General features: G+C 52.8%; 6 protein-coding genes across 6 annotated transcripts; 2 read left to right on the forward strand and 4 right to left on the reverse strand.

Annotated features, from left to right (window-relative positions):
• Nucleotides 1-1,263: 1,263 nt before the first annotated feature.
• Nucleotides 1,264-2,202, reverse strand: Triagg1_7281 (uncharacterized protein; the record flags this gene model as incomplete). The annotated part of the gene is made up of 3 exons (XM_062901999.1): nucleotides 1,264-1,536; nucleotides 1,621-1,908; nucleotides 1,966-2,202. 3 exons carry the CDS (start codon nucleotides 2,200-2,202, stop codon nucleotides 1,264-1,266), a joined length of 798 nt encoding a protein of 265 aa, XP_062753857.1.
• Nucleotides 2,203-2,764: 562 nt separating this feature from the next.
• Triagg1_7282 (uncharacterized protein) lies at nucleotides 2,765-5,717 on the reverse strand (the record flags this gene model as incomplete). Its single annotated transcript, XM_062902000.1, has 3 exons — nucleotides 2,765-4,987; nucleotides 5,086-5,129; nucleotides 5,558-5,717. The coding sequence occupies 3 exons, from the start codon at nucleotides 5,715-5,717 to the stop codon at nucleotides 2,765-2,767; spliced, it is 2,427 nt and encodes an 808-aa protein (XP_062753858.1).
• A 603-nt stretch (nucleotides 5,718-6,320) lies between these two features.
• Nucleotides 6,321-8,804, reverse strand: Triagg1_7283 (uncharacterized protein; the record flags this gene model as incomplete). Its single annotated transcript, XM_062902001.1, has 3 exons — nucleotides 6,321-7,725; nucleotides 7,794-8,610; nucleotides 8,654-8,804. The coding sequence occupies 3 exons, from the start codon at nucleotides 8,802-8,804 to the stop codon at nucleotides 6,321-6,323; spliced, it is 2,373 nt and encodes a 790-aa protein (XP_062753859.1).
• A 1,948-nt stretch (nucleotides 8,805-10,752) lies between these two features.
• On the forward strand, nucleotides 10,753-11,470 carry Triagg1_7284 (uncharacterized protein; the record flags this gene model as incomplete). Its single annotated transcript, XM_062902002.1, has 2 exons — nucleotides 10,753-10,871; nucleotides 11,035-11,470. 2 exons carry the CDS (start codon nucleotides 10,753-10,755, stop codon nucleotides 11,468-11,470), a joined length of 555 nt encoding a protein of 184 aa, XP_062753860.1.
• Nucleotides 11,471-11,955: 485 nt separating this feature from the next.
• Nucleotides 11,956-15,032, reverse strand: Triagg1_7285 (uncharacterized protein; the record flags this gene model as incomplete). Its single annotated transcript, XM_062902003.1, has 3 exons — nucleotides 11,956-12,083; nucleotides 12,235-14,599; nucleotides 14,697-15,032. The coding sequence occupies 3 exons, from the start codon at nucleotides 15,030-15,032 to the stop codon at nucleotides 11,956-11,958; spliced, it is 2,829 nt and encodes a 942-aa protein (XP_062753861.1).
• Nucleotides 15,033-18,616: 3,584 nt separating this feature from the next.
• Nucleotides 18,617-19,145, forward strand: Triagg1_7286 (uncharacterized protein; the record flags this gene model as incomplete). Its single annotated transcript, XM_062902004.1, has 2 exons — nucleotides 18,617-18,669; nucleotides 18,764-19,145. 2 exons carry the CDS (start codon nucleotides 18,617-18,619, stop codon nucleotides 19,143-19,145), a joined length of 435 nt encoding a protein of 144 aa, XP_062753862.1.
• Between the last annotated feature and the right edge of the window lie 4,351 nt (nucleotides 19,146-23,496).

The following is a 23,496-nucleotide window of genomic DNA, read 5'->3' on the forward strand; positions in this document are numbered from 1 at the left end:
TTCCACCGGAACCATACGGCAACCATGAAGCCTCTTTCGCAATCAAGGCCCTTTACGGAGATTCGATCGAGACCACGCCAGATACAAGGGGAGGAAAGAGCCATCGGGCACGGAGAAATGGCTCTTCTCTCGACGAATCGACCGGAGGGAAGCGATTGCGACGGAAGGCGAATTGGATTGAACGAATCAATGACTGAATTGGAATGCTGATTGTGGTTGGAATAGGCCGTCGCTCTCTGCACGTCCAGAAGCATGAGTGTGCCTCTTGCGGATATCCCGCCGCCAAGATGCGCAAGTGTATGTACTCCCTCACTCGGATTCGGCCTCCATTCAACGCACGAGACCGATCGTCTCTGTTGCGTTCCCTCCCCTGGCCAAGTGCGAGAATCCACAGTCTAACATTTTCCTCTTCTTCACAGACAACTGGAGCGAGAAGGCCAAGCGGAGAAGGACCGTCGGCACTGGCCGCACCCGCTACCTCAAGGAGGTTTCCCGACGATTCAAGAACGGCTTCCAGACTGGCGCCCCCAAGAACACCAGGCTTGGCAAGAAGACCGCTGAGCAGGAATCTTAAAGAGTGACATCGGCGTTTCGAGCTCTCTTTCTGCTGCTGCTGGTTTTTTTTTCTTTCGTCGCTACACCGGATCATGCACAAAAGGGTAGAGGAGGGAGAGAGAGAAACGAGGGGGGGAAAATAGAAGAACCAAAAAAAATAATCCGTCCACGAGGTTAATGAATCTTGGCGAAAAACCTTTTGCATCTTCTCCTCTTCTCTTATTTTTTACGACACGTGGAAAAACCAAGTGATGAGAGCGACGTTCCTGCCGGATCATTCTTTTTTTTTTTCATCTTCTCTTTTTTTTCCTGCTGCATGGATTCGAGTTGGGGTGGCGGTGGATGTAAATTTGGGCGATTGATCAAGGAAGGGGCTGGAGCATGGGACAAATGGTGTTTATAAAACGGACCCCAGTTGCTTTTATTTTCGCGCCGGTGGTTCCGTAGGGATTCGGGCGACGAAAGTCTGAAATGGCATCTTGATTCTTCACATGTCTCTGCTCCCGTTGCTCTCCATTTTGCAAGCTTTGAGATGCTGCATGTGATGAACATCCATTCCAAGCCTCAAAGGACGATGTTGACTGCTCCAAAAGCATTTGCGCTCTCATCTCTACATTTGTCCACGCATCTTTGTGACATTACACCAGATAACTCGCTTCTGTGTTTGATTGCTTGTCATTTCCAGAAACCCTGTAGGACAGCATACTATCACGTCCCTCTCTCAAATACCTTCACATTCCCATCCGCCCCAATGTGATACAAGTACTCTGCACTCTCCTCCTCCTCCTTACGCACCGCAATTCTCACCACGCCGCTGACATCCTTGGCCACACCCGTGTCTAGCAACCTGAGGCTAAGGACTAGATCTGCAGCATGCGTCTGAGCGAGCACCAACGCCGCGTGCGAGCGCTCCAACGATGTGGTTTGGGCGCGCAGGAGAGCGTCGTCTGCAGAGAATGTGAGGATTGTCGCATGAACTCGCTGATCGTCTCATGTTAGTGTGCCTGAAGCTATTTTTTTTCTTCTCTGCATTAAAGGGAGACAGGAGCAGTTATTGAGACTCACCTCTCTCAGAGAAAACAGCATCCCCTCCAGTGCCAGCCCAGTAACATCGTCCTCTCCGGATATCGCCAACAGTTCGTCTAGTTGATCAACAATCAAGACTTTGGATTCAAGTCTCACGTCTCGAATCGCTGCTTCGATGCCTCTCCTCACATCATCCAGCTTCCCACTCTTTAGAATCCTTCCCTTGTCTCCAGTAGACTCTGAGCCCTGGCCTCCTGAGAGCAGGCCCGTCAAGCCGTCTACGAAACTAAACTTGCCGGCCCTACTTAGGCCGTCCAGGTCCAAACCCTGACGAGAAACAATAAGTATTCTGTTCATAAAGGGGGAGATATTTCAGGGTCCTACTAGTCTGCTTGCGCCCTCTCTCCAAAATGCCAAGTCTCTCATGAAGCTCACAAGCACAACTCCAGAGTTCGTCTCTGCATCATCTGCGCCAGCGCCTCGCCCCTGCAGTAATGAGTAGAGATACCGTAGAACCAGCCAATTTGTCGTTGCCCCCATGACATTTGTCAAGACTATCAGCGATGCTTCCTCGGGCAGCCCGAGATACGACTCTAGGAGAGCGGGAACCTTGCTTGACATCTTTGGTGAGAAAAACTGAGATTGGTCGGTATGCAGATGTGGGTTTCGGTGTCACGCAAAGCTGGACCTATTCTTCGTTGGACTCTTGCATTCGTGATCAATACTAAGAGAGGTACCTTATGAAGAAGAAAAGGAACCGGAAAATGAAACAGAAAATACAAGTACGAATACGGCAGTTTCTCTTCGTCTTCGTTTACATCAGAAGTACTCTGTAGAGGTCAACGGCTCTTGAAGAGGAAAGAGGGTTAAGCCAGTGGTGGGGGCGGGGACTGTGCGAATACACATTAATTCCGACCCAACCGCACAGTACTGCATCTTTTGCTTCCCTACATGTATCCTCCCCCAACTCGCTCATGCCTTTCAAACACCATTGCAGAATGCCAGATCAAAGCTGAAAACGGTCAATTCAAGATCTTTTGCCTATATAGGTACGTCTACACCTACTGAACTGTCTTTTCATGGATGGCGCTGAAATCCTCACACAGTTCGTCAGGCATTATTCTCTTGCCTTGTTCATCCCATCATTCTCTCTCTCCGGGTCTCGGATTACCGCAAAGCATTGCTATATATGCGCTTCCTCTGGGTCGTAAAGACCTCCATGCAGCGTTCCCATGTGCTCATAGACTTGATCACCGCTCGAAAAGGTCTTCAAACAAACCCAGCAAATGTGACAGTTGCAAACTGTGCACGTCATATGATTGCACCCCGAGATCTTTTCCAGTGGAGTTTTGCAGCTCGGGCAGTCCTTTATACCCAGATCTTCCTTGAGCTTCCTGAACTCCTGGTAGCCTTCCGAAATCATGTAATGGTGTTCTTCGCACGACATGCCGACGTGTGACTCGTGGCAAGCGGAGCAAGTCGGCCTGAGACAGTTGGAGCAGTTCTGGATTCTCGACTCAGATGTGGCTCTATATATGTAGCCACAATCTGGAGTGGGACAGTAGCGGAACTCGTTGGGGTTGCGCTTGATATGGGATGAAAAGGATCGCTCAAGCACTTCCTCGAGCGCGGCTGAGGAGAGATGCTCCTGAAGATCCTCCACTCCTATAATGCTCTTACAATTCCCTTGGTTACCGTGGCAAAGAACAACGAAGGCTGCGGTCGTCACGTCCCCCACCCTGCAGCTTCTTTCGAAACATTCTAAGCAGTAGACGTGGCCACAGCTTGTCTTGATGGGAGTCTCGGCGCCTGTCCAACAAACAGAACACTCTTGCGTGGCATCGTCGGGCTTTGGTTGCTCTTCTGGTTCTGTGACTTGCTGTCTGCCTTCCATGATCGCTCGGGCAACATCATAGTCTTCCAGCGGCCCGGAGATGACAATCTTCTTGGGCGTGGAGATGATATCAAATGATGCCTTTTCTGGACCAAGCCACGTAGCAATCTTTCTAAAACCCCCATGGCAGGCCCAGAAAAACTCGTGAGGTTTAAGCTCAATTGCTCGGGTGGACGTCGAGAGCGATTCAAGGCGTATCAGTTCAGCCAACCGAAACTGCGCTTCTTCGCAACATTGCTGAGCTCCGAAAACACGCAGCTCAGATTTGCCTTTATCCCGAAGAATAACTACAGAGCATTCTTTCTCTAGCTTCTTTATTGCTTGATAAAGTTTGCCGTTCGCCTTGAGAGAGGGATCCCAGAGAACGGTATCAATTTCCCTCATAACGACTCCAGCAAGAATGGATTCGAGATCAGCCTTGGCCACAACGATGTCAACTGCCGACTCGCCTTCCATCTTCAAAAGCCTGAACCTCCGCAGGGGGTCCGTGCTGTTGTATGCCCTAAAGGTAATGTTCTTGCTCCTCCAAACTTTCTGCTGGGGCAAGATCCTTGGACAAACAGCGTCGTAAATGTTGGTGCCGGTTTTGAACTTGGCCGAGTACACCATCTGGACCGTCAATCGTGCTTTAGGGTGAAAAGGGAGCTCCTTTTTGTCAAGCTCTTCGGCAGCTCTCCGAGAGTCCTCCTCGTCCAAGAATCGCGCAGTTGCTTTGACTCGCCTAGCGTTCGTCTCAAGCGTCACCTCGAAATACTCCAAAGGTCCGACGTTCGTCAGAAGCGAGCGTATCAATGTGGTGGCCTGCTCAGAATCAGCCGAGTACGATGGAAGGCCTACTTCTATATGACGCGGCCTGTTCCGTTCTTGTGTTATGGCTGCCGAGATGTCGCTCCTCTCCGCAGTGGCCGGGACTTCGGTCAACATAACAGTCCATGCTACACGGTTGTTAGACGGCGACCACGGATGAAAAGTCGGTCTGGCTTCAGTAGCTTCCCCCGCGGTGACTTTCTGGTTCAAGATTCGATAGGCCCCCTTCGAGAACAGGTCGCTCACTCTCCGGGCAGCGTCTTCGGTGCCAAAGTTTAGCCAGACATTCCTGACTGCCTTATGCCAGGATACATGTACCTTCTTGCAGTCTACGCGCCGGGCATTATGGCTAGAGGGCATCGGCGCAGCGACAGGCGTTGCATATATCTTGACGCCCTCCCAGATGAAGCCAGGTTGAACGATGGCGCAGAGTTTCTTGGAAAACAATGCATCGTCCGATCTCACGGATGCGCCACAACTGCCTTCCATCTGCAACATATGCACATCGGCGACACTAACATGCAGCCCCGTTTCAGCAAGCATATCCCGAACCGATCCCTCCGAGGTGTTTAACGGCAACCCACTGATGCGGACGGCAGAAAAGTCGCTGGGCAGACGGATCTTGGATACGAGGGCACCTGCTTCGAACTGAACGAATGCACCCGCAATCGTTCGCGTGAAGTCGTCGTCTTTCTTTGGTTCGTCCTGCCACGGGTCAACTCAATATTCAGTCCTCAATGCACTCATCCCATTGACTACTCAAGGGAAGGATATTTGGTGAACCTGTACGGTAGGCGACTAACCTCGAACGCGTTGTCGGCCCCGACTTGCACTGCCAACTCTTCTTCTGCATGGCGAAACAGACACTTTTCTCCATATATACAGCTCCCCGTTTTGAAGAATCTGCAAACAGGCTTTGCACTTCCAGAGCTCCTCTCGGCGGGGGGATTGGTTGCCCTTGCTTTTTCGAGTTGTCCGCCTCGCTGCACAGAGTAAGCAGATGCTCCCACGCGATTGATTTTCCTCGACGGTTTTGTTACTTTTTGAGATGACAGAATAGACCGGCTCAACAAATTATGCGAAAAGGGACATGACGATCCCTTGGTACAAGACCCCGTCTGAAAGAATCGACAGGGCGTGGTAGCTCGCCAATCCTGACCGGAGGCGCGGTACCCTCCTCCCCTCGACGAGGCGAGACGGTTCGCTTTGGCACTCATCATGATCAAGAGCGCTACCTGTTCTGGGGCTTGGAAGGATCAGGTAGAGCAAGTCGACCGAGTTGGCGGTCAGACTCCAGATCCTCCAAGGCAAGCTCTTTTGCAAGATTGGGCAGCACGAAAACAGAGGAGGCTGCGGGCAGCTGCAGATTCGTGTCACTCCATGTTAGTGCGCGTTTGGAACGCTCACACTGTACGGTCAATGAACTTGTTGTCATTGGAAGTTGATGTTGGATGTTCCAATTGGGCCTTACTGCCTTGTTGCCTCGTTGGGTACCGCCAGGCCATGCAAGGATCCTACTATTGTATTACCCTTTATGCCGGGCTACAGCCTGCTCCCACCAAAAGATGCTACTGCTGCTGCGGTACCGGAGCAGCACATGCACGTATCATAAACGTCGTATAAGCTATAAGATTACCTGCTTCGTTGACATCAAGGTTGTTGGACAAAATCAAATCTTCAATCCGTCATTCACGGTCCTTGAACAGGGTGTATGCGTGGGCATATATATCTATAAGCATATCCAGGTATGCAAAGTATATCTACTTATAGGCAAATTCAATATTCCTCCATGGTCAACCAACTCCATACGCTTTGGAGCAATTGCTGCTGCTGAAAACTGACCTAGCCGAAACATGCAAAGAAAAAAGAAGAAGAAGAAAACAAGAAAGAGGGAGAGAACCCAACAAGATCAAGTTACACCAGGGTGATGGAAGGTATACACGATGCCGAGCAGCACCGTTGATCATTCAACCCTTTGAAAACAGAAATGAACGCCACGTGATGCTCATCGAAGACGGAACACGGGTGCATCGTTCTTCTAAAACTTTTCCATGAGATTCATGCGCGCCGTCCACATGCGCGCTCTCTTGCCAAAGATGTACATGGGAATGGAGCAAAGACAAAAGATGAGCTGAATGACGCCGAGATAGATGTAGACATTCTTTGAGCCGTCTGCCGCAAGCCACTGGGAAATAAACAGACTAAACACCAAGCCGTGGAGCACATTCTTTGAAAAATTGAGCGTCACCAAGGCTTCGCCTGCGTATTGACGGTAGCTGTCGACGCAAAATGTGATGGAGGTGGTCGAACCGAGGGAGCAGCCAAACGACGTAATGCCGAAGAAGATGGTGGGGACAATCCAGTTGTCCTTTTCTTCCGCCGACCATCCAAAGCCCATGAGCCCAATGCATGTGGCAAGCAAGATGGGAATGGCCATGACGAGGCGAAACTCTGGCTCGTACATGCCTCCGTTGCGGCGAGCCATGGCCCTGACAATGATGTCGCTTATCTTGCCCGCCACGCCGGTGCCAAGGATGCCGCCTACAAAGGGCGAGATGTAGACGAGACCGGCCTGGAGAGCCGTGAAATTATATCCATCTGGATTCCGGTAGATGACGGCCAAGTTTTCGGAAATTACAATCAACCAGCCAATGGAGCACGAATAAATGGCGGCGGACCAAAGGACGGCAGGATACGCATACAGAATGAATGGTCTAATCATGACCTTGAACCAGTTGTCGTTGTTGAGTCGTCCATGATAGGGCTTGAGTTGCTGAATAAAGGTCTGGGTAGGTTGGTTGCGGAGGTTGTGCGTATAAGCCTTAATCTTGGGGGGCGCTCTGAGTTTCCACGAGGGAAACTTTTCGTTGTCGAGATTGGGCGCGGTCGAGTAATACTCGGTAACCATCATACTCTCGGCAGCGTTCTGAGCATGAGGAGACGCTTGAGGGACGGACCGGCCACGGTCGGGAGCGATACTGGTCCGCGGGGATGTAATGGAGGGTCGAGCGCTATAGATTGACGGCCCGCGCGAGGTATCTCGGCGAGCTGCATCTTCCTGGCCATGTTGCTCTTCTTTGTGGCTTTCCGACGATGCAAGAGCGAATCCCACTTGAGGATGTCCAGACGGCGCCGCCGAGTCCTTTTCAATAGTTCGATGGACATCGTTTGAGGAATCTTGTGCCTTTAGGCCTGGCGTGAACTCGACATGTATGTCCCTGCGACGCTCAATTCTACCGGGAGAGGGTGAGCGCGCCGGTGATTTACCTCGAGGAGAGAGAGGGCCTGCCGATGAGTGAGCCGGATTCGCATGGCGTGATGAGAGTCGGCGAAGGAAGCTAGGTCGTTTCGAAACTCTTCGTGTTGGCGTTCTGTCCCAAAACGTCTCTGGGGCGAAGAGAAACAGGAGTACAAATCCAAGTCCCACAACCATGGCAACGATGCTATGGAGAAAGAAGAGGTCAGCAAAATTTGGAAGGAGAGGAAGCGGGCGAGGAGGGCTCCAACATACAAGAAAACCCATCGCCATCCAAAGCGGCCAATAATGGCAGCGCTGACGAGAGGAACGAGGTTCTTGCCTCCCAGGAGCAAGAGGGTATAGATTCCAATGCGGTATGCACGCTCGTGGAGGAAGAAGATTTCGGCAATGGTAGCGGACGGCAGGCACTCTACCGGAGAAACAGCAATGCCTTGGAAGACTCTGGCGGCAATGAGAGAAGAGAAGCTAGGCGAGTATCCACACCAGATGCTGGTACCGATGAGAAGAATGGCACCGGCAAGGTATACGGGCCGTTTACCGAACAGGATGGCCGTGGGAGAGGCAATGACAGAGCCCATACCCAAGCCCATCATATAAAGACCGGTAGTCAGCGGCACACGCTCGACGGAAACATTCAAGTCGTGGGCAACATTTGTGAATCCTGCGGCAATGAGGGGCGTGATGCCGCCTCCAATCATGCAATAGAAGCCCAGGGATAGGAGAGCGCAATCGCGGCGCCAGGTGGGCCAGTTGAGGGGATCGTTGGAGGAATCTTCTGGCTGCGGGTCCAAGATGATCTTACCATCTCCCGTCTTCTTCTTGGCTTCGGCTTCCTCAACCGGCGGCTTCTCGGGAGCAGACGATGGAGACGATGGCGACAAGGATAATGGATGAGTGCCGCCGGGTGTCATGGGAGTCTCGACGGGGAAGCCGGCCGGAATGGAGGAATGGGAAGTGCGAGCATGAACATTGCGGAGGCCGAGAGGCTCGTTGCGATGACTAGCAAGCAACAGAACAGAGCCTGTCAGACGAGGAGGATGCGTTAGTGAGATGCTCCACGGAGATGAGACTGTACAGAGAAGAGAATGAAGCAGAAGAATCGGATTGCTCACCTGGCACCTCGACGGTTTCCGGATCGTTTAATATGCCCATACTCCATCTCTCAGGCCCAGGCTTTTCGCCTTGGCCTTGGGCATCGGCGTTGCCACCAAAGAGACGGCCGAGGCGCCAGCGGCCTTGCTGGGATGCCCCTTCAGGCGCCATTGCGACCTGGCTTGGTAATGCTGTTGGAGGTAGAGAGGATAGGAACTGAGGCAAAGCAGGGGCCTAGGCAAAGTTCAAGCTCGGAGGAGGAGTATCAAAACCAATTTCCAAAACGCAAGGGTCCTCAATAATACATGGAGCAGGCCGAGTTTCTAGCTATAGGATCGAAATGGGCTTTTAGGAGGAGTGGGGGGGGAGGGTTGCTTGTCTCAGATGGCTTCCGGTCTAAGAATAACTATGAGACACGCAACGAGAAATAGGTTCGAGGAATTGGCCGAAAGAGGAAGTCTTGAGAGGGAGCACAGTCAGGATCAAGTCTGGACCGGTTGCGTGGGGAGGGAGGGCTGACAAGAACGATTGGAGTAAGACAGAAGTCCGACACGTCCAGACTTGTGAAAGGCCGAGATGCTTTTGGTTGCAGCCTCGCGTCGTTCCCGATGGAGCCCCGAGCCGGATGCCGTGGAGAGGTGGCGAGATGGACGCAAGACGAGGTATCCAAAATTGAGGGTTGATAGGAGAGGAGGATGGATGGATGGATGCCGTAGATGTAGAGGAGAGGACCAAAATAGGGCAGGAAGCCGAGGAATATGAGGAGGAGGAGAGGAAGAGGGAAGAGAAGAGGAGGAGGAGGAGAGATGGCGAGCGGTGGAGGCATGAAGCTTTGGTGCGTCGTCCGCGCTTGCTCGTGGTCTAGACTAACAACTACTATGGAAACGAAAAGACCCCGAGATCTAAGCAAGAGAGTTTAGCGCGAGATCTGGCCTTGAGAGTTGGCCCACTCGTCTGATAACATTAATCAACTGATACTTTCCTCTGTAGGTACTCTGTAAGTTAGTACCAAGGTAACCAACTAACCGTTGTCCCATGTCCGATGGATGGATGTCAAACCACCCTGGACTGGACTGGACTGGACTGGACACCATCACCATCACCATCACCAACCATTGAACCCTGCCAGCCAACCTTGATGGGCTCAGTTGGCCCAGCAGATCAGCGACACTAACAACGTCGAAGCCAGTAGCCCCAACGCGCCGACATGGATCAACTGGATTTGCCTCCAACCATGCGCTGCGACGAGTCAGGTGAAGCGCATGCGATGCTGCACATGCCACTGCCTGCGAACCCCCACCGGCGCTCTCTCTGAGTCCCTCTGGCTCCCGCTGGCTTCCCACTGGCTCAGCGCTTTCCCCGCTATGACGGCAGCGCACAGGGAGCGAACGAGAGCCCTGGAACGTTATGTGCGCTTTGGTCGCCTAACTCGAGGCTGCACTGCCTTCCAGGGCATGGACGCCTCCAGCTAGGTCTGCACGGCCGTTGAAATTTCAGGTATGGATCTAATTTGATCCATGGCTGGCGGCTCACGCGGTCAAACAGCTGGGAAAGCCCCAGAACCTCGTCCCATGCCATGGATGCCATCCATCCCACTTTCACCCCCGCAGATTTTCGACCAAGCGGTGGATGCGACGCTGCATGGATTCAATTCAGTTGCATTTGCATTTGCATTACGAGCGAGCAGGGCTGCAACTCTGGTTGAATCTACCGAGTCTGGAATGTGCCACTGTACCTACTCCGTACATAATATGCAATATACCTAGTACTGTAGGTACCTGTATATCCCGGATGCGAGGCTCGAGGTAACCACCGCCCGGTTTTTTTGCCATCGAGCCGTGCCGCCGCAACCCAAACCGTGCCAACAGCGTCCCGAATTTGGCCCGTGCCGGCATCAATCTTTAGACGTCGCACGAGTACCTACTGTACTCCGTCTGATGTTCCTCTAGTTGGTCCGTTTGATGCATCTCAACTGGCTTATCGAGTACATATAGTCAGTCATTTGATCCATCTTTCTCAACACCAAACAGAAACCATCACCAACCATGTTCGCCTAATCCCAAGGCAAGCCCCCCCCCCCTTCCCCCCAATCACATCATCGCCGACGTCACTCTGCAGCATGTCGTCCGTCATGCGACGCGTCTGGACGGCCGCCGCTCAGCCCTTGGCATCGACGCGAAGGCGCATATCGACCTCGCCCGTCAGCCTCGGGCTGGCCAAGAACCAAGTCTTTGATCCGTACGTTCCGCCTGGTCCATGCATTATCATGATTCTGTCTCTCTACCATCCACCATTGATACTTGACGTCGCATCTACACGACAATGCCCTACATCTCCATGTTCAAAGATGGGATGGAAAAAAAAAAAGTGCAGAAACTGTAAAATAACATGATTGAAATAGCATCCGCTCTCCAGCCTCCTTCAACTCCATCCTCTCCCTCTCCACGTCCCTCCAGGCTCCCCTCCTCACCCTCTGGACAACCTCCTGGTGTCCGTCCTGCCGCTCCATCGAGCCTCTCCTCCGCAGCCTCGTCACCTCCGGCGTCGGCGAGCCCCACGGCGGCGTGCTCTTCGCCCCCGTCCAGTTCGATGCGCCCGAGATGATGTCCGCGTCCGTCCCGGGCCCGCCGCTGGCTTCGCTGTACGCAATCACCTCAGTGCCAACGCTGCTGAGCTTCGCGGCCAGCGAGGCGCGCGTCGGCACCAGGGTCATGGATGCGAGGAAGCTGGCGGACAGGCAGTTTCTCGTAGATTGGATATGCAACGAGGCGAGGCGCCAAGGGGACGCGGCCGGGGGGGGATCTGCCTCGTTTGGCGGCTTGTTCAACAGCCGGTGAAGCGAGAAAGGAGGCGGACGAAATGTACAACACGATACGATGCGCATGAATAGAACTACTAAGTAGGTACTCGGGGACACCAAAGTAGACAATACAAGATATAGAACATATAGACATTGTCTGGTAAAAAAGGGCAAGCTACCTCTATTAATACATCAAAATCGAAAAGAACGATAAAGAAAAAGGGGGGGGAAGGAGTATGCAAATAAAATCAAAAAGCTTTCCGTAGGTGTAAAACCTTGTCCCTTCTACCCGCAGGGTATCTTTTCTGATCCAAACAAGCAAACAAACAAACAAACAAACAAACAAACAAACAAGCTTGTTTTCATTCTCGTTAATCCAAAACAACCGTAAGGGGAGAAGAAGAGAACTGCTGCATCTCCCACGTCTATACCCCTCGTAATAGCAATAATAATAAACAAAAAAAAGCACCCATCTCCGAGGATCAAAACCAGAAGAAGAGAAGAGCGGAAAGCAATGCAAGTCTACATCAACACACAGTCTCCTTCTTGCTGCTTGGAGCTGCGCGAGATGCGCTCCCTTGGCTGCGCCCTTTCCTTTCCAGACCGCTTCAGGTCCTCGAGCCGTTCTCGCGCCTTGGGGAAATCCTGGGCTGTAGCGATTCAACCAACAACAGCAACACGTTAGCCATCAATCAAGTCTGTACGGTACATATATATACATGTATATGCATAAATATATGTGTGTGTGTATGTATATGTGTGTGGGTGGTCGAAAGGCATTCAGGGGAATCAAAAACTCACCGGCCGCTCGCCAATACCACCGCTTGGCATCCTCCAAGTTGGCCGGGACGCCAATGCCCACCTCGGTAAAGTATCCCATGGCATACTCTGCCTTTGCCAGCCCGGCAACGGCCGCCTTTCTCGCCCACAGATACGCCTCCGTGTCGCTCTGGCCCAGCACGCCCTCGCTGCCCGTCAGATACCACCCGCTCAGCGCGAGCTCCGACTGGTGCTCCTCCTGCTGCGCCGCCCGCGAGTACCACACAATCGACAGCCTCGGGTCGATGGGGCATCCCAGCAGGCCGTACTCGTAGGCGCACCCCAGCCGGAACTGCGAGAACTTGTAGCCAATCTCGGCCGCCTGCTGGAACAGCGTCAGGGCGTACTGCTCGTCGCGGATGATGACATCGTTGCCCTGCGCCGACTCGTACAGCAGCCCCAGTTCGTGGAGCGCGTGCGGGTTCTCGGCGTCTGCCCGCTCTGCCGCCCGCTTCAGCCATCCGACCGCCTCTCGCGGGTTCTTGGGCTGTCCCAGGAGCCCCTTGAGCAGAATCATGCCGACCTTGTACATGGCCGGCGGGTCGCCCAGCGTCGCCGCGCGCTTGTACCACTGAATCGCCTTCATCGGGTCCTTGCGAGTGCCGCCGCCCTCCTCGTGGCCAATCTCGCAGCACACCGCCGTGCGATACGCCGCTGCGGCGTGGCCCAGCTTGGCCGCCGACTGGTACAGCGAAAAGGCCTCTTTGGGGTCCACGTCGGGCCCCAACAGGCCCCTGCCGCCGCCGTCCGCCATGACGAACATGGCGTCCTGGTTCTGCTGGGCCACCAGCTTCTTGAGGATCTTGTGGGCGTCCATGAGGTATCGCTCGCGCGCCTTGGTCCTGCCTCTGGGGTCGGGGATGTTGGGTACCAGCACGTCGGATGCCTCGATGAGTCGCTTTGCCAACTTGAGCGCAGACGCCTGGTCATTGGGGTTGCCTTTGATAATCATCCGAAGGTGCTCCAGCTCGCCGGGCGTGACGGGGGGCTCCCTCTCCTTTTCCCGCACGGGCGGCGGTGGTTGTTGGGGGTACGGTTGCTGCTGCTGCTGAGATTGCTGTGAATATCGCATCTGTTGTTGCTGCTGCGCTTGTTGCATCGGCGCCTGCTGTTGTTGATACTGCTGCTGCTGCTGCTGCTGAGGACCGCCTCCATAGTTTCGAACAGGAGGGGGCTTAGCATTTGGGTTCACAGCTGAACCTTCCATCAAGCCCGGTCGTACCGGCGTTGGATGCGCAGGCAGGCCGTCTGGGTTCAGCGGCGCGGCGGTACCCGGCCGGACAATGGGCGGACGGCTGTTCCCGAACCCGGGATGCTGTCCGGTAGGTCCCGGAGGCGCACTCGGCCCCCGTGGGATCGGCGGCTGCGAGTATCCTCCGGGCCCGTTGTATCCTTGGTCGTGTCCCTGATCGTGCCCTTGGTCGTACCCTTGGTCGTACCCATGCTGGTACGCGTGTGACTGAGGAATCGGCGGGACCTGGGGGATGTCCTTTGTCATCTCAAAGGCACCAGACCCCGACCCGCGCATCTCTACCATGGATCGAGCGTGGTTCAGCTTGGGCTGGTGGTTTCCCTGATGCGCCTGCTCGGACGGCCGCATCGATTGCTCAAACGAGTCTCGTTTGCTGTGCACGGGGATGGCGTCAAAGTCGGGCATGCTTGAACGGCTCTCCTGACGCCCATGTGCATTTGCATGTGCTTGTGCATGTGCTTGTGCTTGTGTTTGTGAGTTGTGGCTCGACATGCTTCCTCTCGGCTCGTCATAGTAAGAGTCGTAAACGTCGTCGATGGCGCTGTTGTTGTACGCACCGCCGTATCCATCGTCACCGTTCATACCGGGACCAGGGCCATAGCCACCATTGTTATACTGGTGTTGCGGTGGCCCTTGGTTATCCTGGGGATAGGTTCTCTGAGGGGGAGGGCGGTTTCCCGTTGTCGTGGCCGGTCTCTGCGGCATTCCACGCCCGCCAGCAGCACCGTTGTTAGGCATCGTCATGCTTCGCTGAGCGCCGTATTGGTTGGGAGGCTGTTGACCTCCGTATCCGCCGCCGTCTCCGTAGTCACCGTAGCCGCCAGGTCCTCGTCGGGGCTGTCCTTGTCTCGAGTCTCCGTAGTTCTGAGAGCCGTTTCGAGTCGGCGGTGGTCGACCACCAGGCGGGCTTCTGGGGCCTTGTCCGTTCAAGTCCATCTGCGACATCTGGTCTGCGAGCTGGTAGTTGCCATCGGCATACCCCGAGCCTTGGGAGTGAGCGTGAGCGTTGTTCATCGGTTGGCGGCCGCCTGGAGGAAAACACGAGGAGATCACGTTAGAGCTGGGTTCAATGTACTCGTATATAGATAGGTACGTCTGTCAAGAAGCCGGGTGTTGCGGAACTCGTTGCTGATCAAGCCTGGCTTCGCCGGGTTCGGCTTCGATTGTAATGGTAGGATTGGGAAAGGCTTACCTGGACCTGCAGATGGACCCGGCGGTCCACCTCCTCGAGCCATGTTCGGCCTGCCCCTATTCCCAGGACCCATGCCGCCTCTCGGAGGGTAATTGGCCCCTCGCTGCCCCTCTGCTCGCATCGCATGAGGGCCTCCTCGGCCGGCATCATGCGGAGGCCGCCCGCCTCTCGCCGGGCCGGGCCGACTTTGACCATAGCCGGCATCTTGATGCTGGTTTCCGTACTCTGGCCCGTACCCTCCTCCGCCGCCGCTGCCGTTGCCATAGCCGTCGTCCTGATACTCATTAGGCCCTCCGTGGCCTCTCGCCATCGGAGCCTGCGCCGCCGAACCAGCATACGGACGCTGTTGGCCCCCGTATCCACCCTCGTATGCCATTATTCTTGATTACTCGTTGCTTTTCTCGGTCGCCGGGGCTCGTATCGAAAAAAAAAAAAGATTGGATTCGTGGTCGGTTTCTGGGACAAAAGAAAGGGACAGGAATACGTCGATGCTATAGCCGGTGGACAGAGAAATCTTCCGATAAGCACATGCCCGGGTGTAAAGAGAAAGTGTAGAAGAACCAAAAAAGACCTATGGTTAGGTATTGGTTGGAGCAAGACAATATCCGTGAGACGTGCTAATCGTGTTTGTCGTCGTCTTCGGCGGCTCCTTTGTATGAAACGCAGTGCTCTTGTAAAATGTAATGCTGACGCTGATGCTGATGCTGATATGAGACGGTCCAAACGAAGGGAGATTGGAGGAAAGAGTGCAGATCAGAGCGGCAAAATGTCTTGATAAATTCAATCAAAGTCGGGATCGGATCCAAACGTGTTCACCAGCTGGCAACCTTTGACGCCGCTGGGTGAACCAGAGTCGCAAGGGTAAGCTGATTGGTGCCTGTTGCGGTTCGTTCAGGTTGGAGATGCCGCTGCTTGCTTGCTTGCTTGCTGGATGGCCTGCCTACTAGGTATGTGAGGAGGCAGCGACGATTCACGGCAAGCTGCGTGGCAAGGCAGAAGATGGTCTCGCCTCGAGGCTTCGGACAGGCGTGCGTGTTGTCTCGAACGGGCTCTGTTATGTGTCTCTGCGTGTGCGAGGGGCTGGGTCGCAACAAAACAAACCAATTGGTTAGCCGCCCGCGTGGCCCAGCTGTTCAAGGAATGAATGAATGAACGGGCTGGACGGTCCTTTGTCTGAGGCACAGCCAGAACCAAAAGCCAAAAAGCCGAGAGCAAAGTTCAGAAAAGAAAAACCAAAGAGCAAAAAAAAAAAAATCCCTGCTGCCGCTTGCTTCTGCTGCACCTGCCTGATAACATGAACCCTATGTGCCCTGCGTGTATTTCTGCACAAAGCACAAAGCACAAGCACAAAGCACAAAGCACAAGAGAAAAGGGAGCGACTGGTGAAAAGGAACGTCAACACCTTTGATTTCCTACCTCGGTGTTGGAAGCGGATTCGAAAACACAGCGCGGGTGAGAAACAAGAACGTGGTTTGGGAGGGACCCTGAAGCGGAGTTGGCTGTCACACCGGCAAAATAATCCCGGCCACGAGCACCAAGACGGAGAGTGTTTTGACTACCCAGCTAATAATGCAAAGGGCCAGAGCATTGAAGCGTTTTAAAGCTGCAGCGGGCCCTTGTAAGACGCCAGACAGACAATGCGCCACGCAGAGTGAAAATAACCAACGACTCAAGAGGTGAAGCCACGAGCATCGGCCAGTCACGAGAGCCATGATAGAGCCAAGGTGACGCCACGGTAAATGGGAATTTGCTGCAGAGCTACTCCGTACATACACACAGCACGAGAGGCCTCACCTCAGCCACCAGATCAAAGGGCGCTGCCAGACCCCGGTCAGCGTCGGCCTGTCAGGCGACGCCTCCAGACCTAATAATAAGCCAGGGCCACCGAGCCCGTGATATCCAGTTGCCAGTACCGAGCAGCCGCCGTATTAATACATGTATGGACATTTTGCGTCCTTGGCCTGCAGAGGACCCCGGAAATAGGACAAGGAAGAAATGATTCTGCTGGAATAACTAGGGCTACCTAATACCGAACACTTTACGGCCTCTGCTGCAGGGACTGGGCAATACAGTACCAACACACTGCTAGCTGCTTTTGCTAAATTCGACACGGGACTCCGCAGTGCGAGGACAGTTCCAATTTGCAAATCCTTCTCCCTTTGCGATCCCCAAGGCATGCACTTACTTACACTAGTGCTGTGCCAAAGTCTTCTCCGTAAAATCCGTTTTCCTACTATCCGTACCTATGCATAATGCCGATCCCCCTCGCCGTCTTTCTTTAAGGCGGCTGAAGCTTGATTTATTTTTATATTTCCCAGCCATCAGCAGTAGTCGTAGTAGCTACCACCACCAAGTGAGCACACAGGCGGGTTGTCGTTCGGGCCTAAGAGAGGGGGGGGAAGCACACCTTGAAGCTCTAGCCCCTGCAGTTCCTGCATCACAAGAATCTGCAACGGTAGCACGCCGCTTCTGTTGTAAGACAACATGACCATGGACCGGTCCGTTTGATTTCGGTCGTCGGATAGTATCAAGCACAAGATGGTAGCCTTGTCTTGCTTATATCTACACACAGAGACAGCACGTCTGAACAGAACTTCCATCGTGGGGCCCACAATCCTGCTACTTGCTACTACCTTGTTGAAACACGATGCCTCGTCGGGTTGATTTACCCAAGTTTCACCTTGCTTTCTGTCCTTTCCCTGCAATCGTTTTCATTCATCTCTCGACCAGCGCATATTCCTCGTGACTCTTGCTACATAATTCGAATCGATAACGAGCATCTGCGTACATCTGCGTACCTCTCCACCACTCCAATATGAGGCGATTGGCTCTCTGACGATCCACATTCGGCGGTCTTAGCTCAGCTGGGAGAGCGTCAGACTGAAGTCCCAACTTCAATCATCCAATTATCTGAAGGTCGTGTGTTCAAGCCACACAGATCGCAGTTTCTTTTTTTTTGCATCCTCTGGCTCCTCCATCTCTGATGGGTCCAGCTGATATGGAGGAGAGATTCATCCATTTTGTCGGCGTGGGAAACATCCGATGTCATCCTATGTCATCCGAGTGAGATACAGCCTATGGCTTTGGTGTAGCTGTTTGGCCGATATCTCCCTTCTCTTCTTCCTCGTGTATTATTGAGACTTCTTTGAGTACCATTAACCGAGTCGTTTTCGGTTTTTTTTTTATTCACAGTTACCAATTTCTCAGATACTCTTCTTCTTTTCTTCTTTTGTTCCTAGCCATATGCACAGAACAAAACAATACCTGAAGTTTTACTACTGTGGAGACTTGATATCTCGACATCCCGAGATATAATACCTAAGGTAATTTGCAACAACCACGAATGCTACGCACAAAATGTCGACATTTTTTTCAATCACCCGAAATATCATGGACGAAAACTTGAAAATGGCCTTCCAACCGAGAAGCAATTTCCTGCTGAAATCCAAACGCTATTGCTTTCCGAACTCTCTTCATGCATAGGTTCCCAATTGTAGGGTAGCAGGTGTTACTGCGTGATTTCCAGTCGCTGTCATCAGCTGTTAATAATTCAGACGGAAATTGCGTCGTTCTCGTCCCATCATCCATTCATGATTAATTAACGACCGGCGATTATGTCAAATAATGACCTACACCTTGAGCTTGGTCTACAATCGCCGAGCTGCTGCATCGCAAGTCCGCATTTCGCCAGCGCCTCACCAATGTAACCCCAATTACATAAGTATTTCTATACTGACCGCCTTCCTATCCGGGGAGCTCTAGTATGGCAATATCAAATTCCATGACGCTTGCCTGGCTGCTTGAGAGCCTCTTTCCTCAGGCATGAGTTTCCGTACCAGGAATTGAAAAAGAGGCACATATCGCGATCCTTGCTGATTTCTTCATTCTGCCCTACTTATCCCAATCATATTAAACGCACGATGCCTCCTAAGAAATCCTTCAACTGGGGGCTGTGGATCAAGGTCCTGGTGGGGTGAGTAGATTCCCACGCTTTGGCTTGAGGGTTCCTCTTGTTGCGTAATGGTCACAAGGTGGACGAGACGCTGATAATAATCTCTTCGCCAAAGCGGAACAATCATCAGCGTTGGTGGACCGGCGCTCACATTCTGGCTGGTACCAACCGAGGAAGAGCTGAGATCGAGGTACAACCCCGAACTCTTGAAGAGAAGCTTGGAGGGCAGAGAGGAGAGACAGCAAGAGTTTGACCAGTTTGTCACGCGGCTCAAGGAGTATTCCAAATCGGATAAACCAAGTTGGTCCATCAACCAGTCCTTGACACTTGTTGATCCCGGGCAGACCGAGACTAACGCAGTAAAACCAGTTTGGGCCGTCATTAAAGAAGAAGAAGAGAGGAAGAAGAAAGCAGACCTGGAAGCCGCAAGGCTACAAAAACAGGAGGCTGTAGCCCAGAGAGACGAAATGCGGCGAGAAGCTGGGCTCGGGAAATAGGAGAGTCAGTTGTGGCAAATCGAAGCTCGGATGCAACACATCCCAGCTCACTGTTGTTCACACCACTGCCGTGTAAATTACAAGGAGGAGCCTGTAAGATTCGGTTGATTGCCGTCGATTTTGCCGTTTTCCAGAGTGAGCAAGCAACCGACATGCTTAATCTGAGGGGCAAGGCTGCTTCATACGATAAGAGGACATGGATTCGCGGGACGCTACTCGTCAGTTTGAGGAATAAAAACAAGAAAAGACTTGCCGCCACACGGGAAGAGATAGGCATCTCATCGGGTTATTCCGAGCTGGGATTCACACGTGGCGACAAACAATATACTACCAGGACTCTAGGCCCTGGCGAATATGGGGATGGTGGCAAAATAGAACCGGTCCAGAGAACCGGATTTCACCCTCGTTACCGATTAGCATGGGTTGAAGTCGTTGGCTGCAACCCCCAGCAATCAATTTCAACACTGTCTGCAGCATTGCCTATCTCTGGAGTGGTGTTGAGAGGGTGTCATCGTTCATCACGAGCGCGTGCGATCCTCGAGTGACATGAATGACTGGAGGGTTGAAATAACCATCCTCTTCAGCTTGTCTGATCTCATGGTATCAAGGGATGATTGCGACGAATTCCTCCGCTACTTCTGTACCATGACAGTTCCATCATGTTTGTATTGACAATTCATTCCCGAGAGAGATTGCTCGGTGATGCGGGCAAGCAGCTTGATCCGAGGATCAATATGATAATGGACGATACAATGAAAGAACAGCCACCGCGACAAGGACAGCCGCAGATCTGGATTTCGGATGAACCACTTCCCATCCCATCCCACACTCACTCGTGGCACACGTTTGATTGTGCCGCGGCAAGGAAGCGGGCAGGCCGAATATCCGTGGCTGAGTTTGCGCCAGCGTTCGTTCTTGGCATCAGCAAAAGTCCGTTCGTTTTGGGCCATCGGGTTCTCAGCTATCTCTGGGAGTCGGTCCTGGTACCGCTTCTTCATTGGCCCTGCCGATTAGCCACATTCTCCGAGAAAGCATGCACGATTGTGGGAAGGATGCCCAGCTGCTGTACTCGTACACCAACACTGGTCCAACGAGCTTCTCTATAGCCGGTTTCTCTTGCTTCGATGCCCTCGTATATGATCACGATTATACGAAGAGATTCTCGGTTGAACGTGCCGGTCGATTGATTCAAAGCAGAAGAGAGAACAGCTCTACTCCGTATTGAACTCTCGCATTGCTTCGTATCAGTACAGCGATGGGTCCTCTCTCCACCTCTGGGTTGCTGGTAGAGGTAATCAGTCAAACCACAGCGCGCTGCGCGCCCTACGCATGTCCAACATCGCTGTCGCAAGCTCATGTATGGCCAGTGATGCATACTGCTTGGGACCTTTTTTTTTCTCTTCAGCTCTCCTACACCTTTTGCGTCATTTCGACCGGAAAGACCACAATGACGACAAGGAGAAAGGTGTACATGGCGGTATTTCCATCATTTGTCTTCTCAGAGCATCACGCACAAGCTCCAATGATGGTCACCTATAACCTAATAGGCCAGGCTGCTTACAGTACGAAAGGGGCATGTTTTTGGCTACGCCCTAAAGCAAATTAGTCGACATATGCTTCAGCACGTCTCGGATTAACTAGAGGTATTTGGAAGGTATAAGCAGCCACGTCTTGGCTTACTTCTTGAGAGGGATGCCCCAGATCACTTGGCGATTTGCGTACGGAAATCGACATGGGGGCCTGGGCCTCTTGTGTCCCAAACTTGGCACTCTCTGTACGAGTACAATACCTCACTCCAGACCAGAACCAAGACGCTTTATGATTTGAGAGGAGAAAGCATCCAGCCACAGGGGTTTTAACATCTCACCACCCGAAACAAGAGACTACGGAGAGGCTGCAAAATAGGTCATATCGGATTGGAAATGGGCCTCCACTACGCTCGACTACAAACTAGAAGCGTCAGCTAGGTTACACAAAAGGACCTCGTGCTGCTAATAAAGCTGAGATGCTATTGTGCATACAGAGCTGCTAGCTTCACGACTATTAATGGATTCTTTGGCCTGGAAAGATCCCTAGTGGGTGGCAATAGACGAGTCATTTCGGGGTTTCCCTCACAAACAGAGCTTATGGTTACTCTTGCAAGCAACGTACGAGTTACGGAGCACAAGGAGCTAGGTGAGAAGGCGTATCGTCTCTCTCCAGCAGTGTGACAGAGGCCCGACTGTGTGTTTATGGTTCTCACCATACTACGGAATACTACTCTCTCATCCGCTCATTGGGCATGGATATGGAAGATGTGGAAGATGGTTGCATCGGACAAGGAGAGCGGGTAACAGCTTGCGGCAGAGAACAAGATGTTGGTTTTGGGTACGGCTGTTATCTGACATATCGCTAGTCTTTGCTCTGAGCATGGCATCACTCGAGCGGTTTCTGTCTTGACATTCCGCGAGCCGGTTCACGGAACAACCCAAGCGAGGCTGCAGAAGTCTATCACACATACTCGTACATGATACTAGGTATTTTGTCAGCTCTGCTATATTAAGCTGCACGCGATAACCCGGGACGAGGCTCGCTTCTGGCATGGGCTCCAGACTTAGTAGCGCAATCTGGCCGAGCAAAAGTGCATCTACTAAAAACAGTTGCCAGAGTTGGGTCTATGCCCTGGTCTAGTTGCAGCCACCCCGGCCCTAGCCTAGCCCGCGCTTCATGCAGGCCATGCGGGGGCAGCTGGATGCCGGAGGATTTGGACGAAAGCATGTTCACACGAAAGGCCACTGCCGTTGCCCAGGAGCCAAGTGAGAAAGTGGCGGCTCGGTGACGCTGGGGGCACTTTTTGCGAGACATTGCCCTTGCATCCGAAATACTACTTGGACATGCAACATGATGCGGACAGAAGGGCAGTAGCAGCAGGAAAGAGGGTAAACGAGTGTCATAGTATGCTTCTTCCGACACCTGTTAAACCAAAGATCCTGCGGCAAGGATGAAGCAGGAATGTGTTGTTGGTTCGCGCTCTTGGCCTCGAAGACGAAAAAGCGGCCTGTCGGTGGGAGGGGGAGGGAGTACGAGAGTACCTATGTCGTCAGTCGAGATAACGGCAAAATTGATTCGACGGCTATACTACTATGACAACCACCAGAATATGCGGAGGTGAGGACCTTTTGGGCGAGGAGAGAGGGGAGAGGGAGGGTGAGCATCGCCGCCCGCCCGATGCTTGCTATCAGTGACGAAAGAAGAGACTATTTGCTTTTGTATCGCGCGCCTTTTCTCAGGCCCTGGATGATGATACGATTCCGCCGGCTCTGCCATGAGCGGTTATTGGGCTTACTTATTACCAAGGGCTGTTTGTTAGATGCCAAGCATCGGGTAAGCATGGATCGATTCTTGGCCTTCCGCTACAGTTATGGATACGGACTGTCGGTGTTGGCCCTACTCATTCCTCCAGCGGTATCGGCCGAAACAAACGGAGGACAATGTACGGAGTACGCTTACAAGCTGTGATTTCATGACCTGTGCTCTGTTTCGGTATTATCTCTGCGAGTTACGAACACACAGCCTCGAGAAACAGAGCGAGCGGACAGTCTGATGGGGTTTCCCCCCTTGTTGTTTCTCTGTAAAGGGAAAACAAAGATATCATCGAGGCTGGGAGAAAAAAAAAGGCTCTCGGCCCAATTACATTCTTCTCTCATGGATCCCGTTGCCAAATGCGGAGCCATGGCTTTCCCACATACGGCAATGTGTTCAAGCACTTACTGGCCTGCTGATAAGAAATACACGGAACCGTTAATGCGGCCGATCGGGTTCCCACGCCATGTTTCTGTCGCCAGTGCCAGTCAAGCATCGGGTGTTGGCTGGTGCTGTACCTCTGTAGAGGTGGTATGGGGACCTGGCTACGAGAATTACGCAGCTATGGTTGCACAAACGATTCCTTGCTGCAGGTGATGGGATTCTGTGCTCACTTGGGAGGATTGCCTCATGGATACGATGATAAGGCGCCGTATGTACATACATACGAGGACACTTACGAGGACGACCTGGCAAGACGAGACTCGACCACCCAATCCCAGATTGTTGGGTCCGTTCCTGGGGTAAAATTGCCACTCAGGCCAACATGGAATCTTTTTCTGCTTCATCTCTCTCACTCTTGTCTCTATCTATCACTCTGCTTTACCATGTTTGGTCCCGAGGCCCGCCTCACACGGGGATTCCCGATCAGCTGGAATGTGGTTGTGCAGTCGTGTAATACATAGAGACGACTAGCATGGAGTACTAATACGAGTAGAAAAACGAAAACCGCCGCTCGCCACTAGGGAAGATGAGCTTATCCACTAGCCGAGGAACCAAAGGAACCAAA

This window comes from Trichoderma aggressivum, assembly GCF_033847375.1.
Source record: "Trichoderma aggressivum f. europaeum strain CBS 100526 chromosome Unknown scaffold_031, whole genome shotgun sequence".
In the NCBI taxonomy this organism is placed as follows: Eukaryota; Fungi; Ascomycota; class Sordariomycetes; order Hypocreales; family Hypocreaceae; genus Trichoderma; species Trichoderma aggressivum.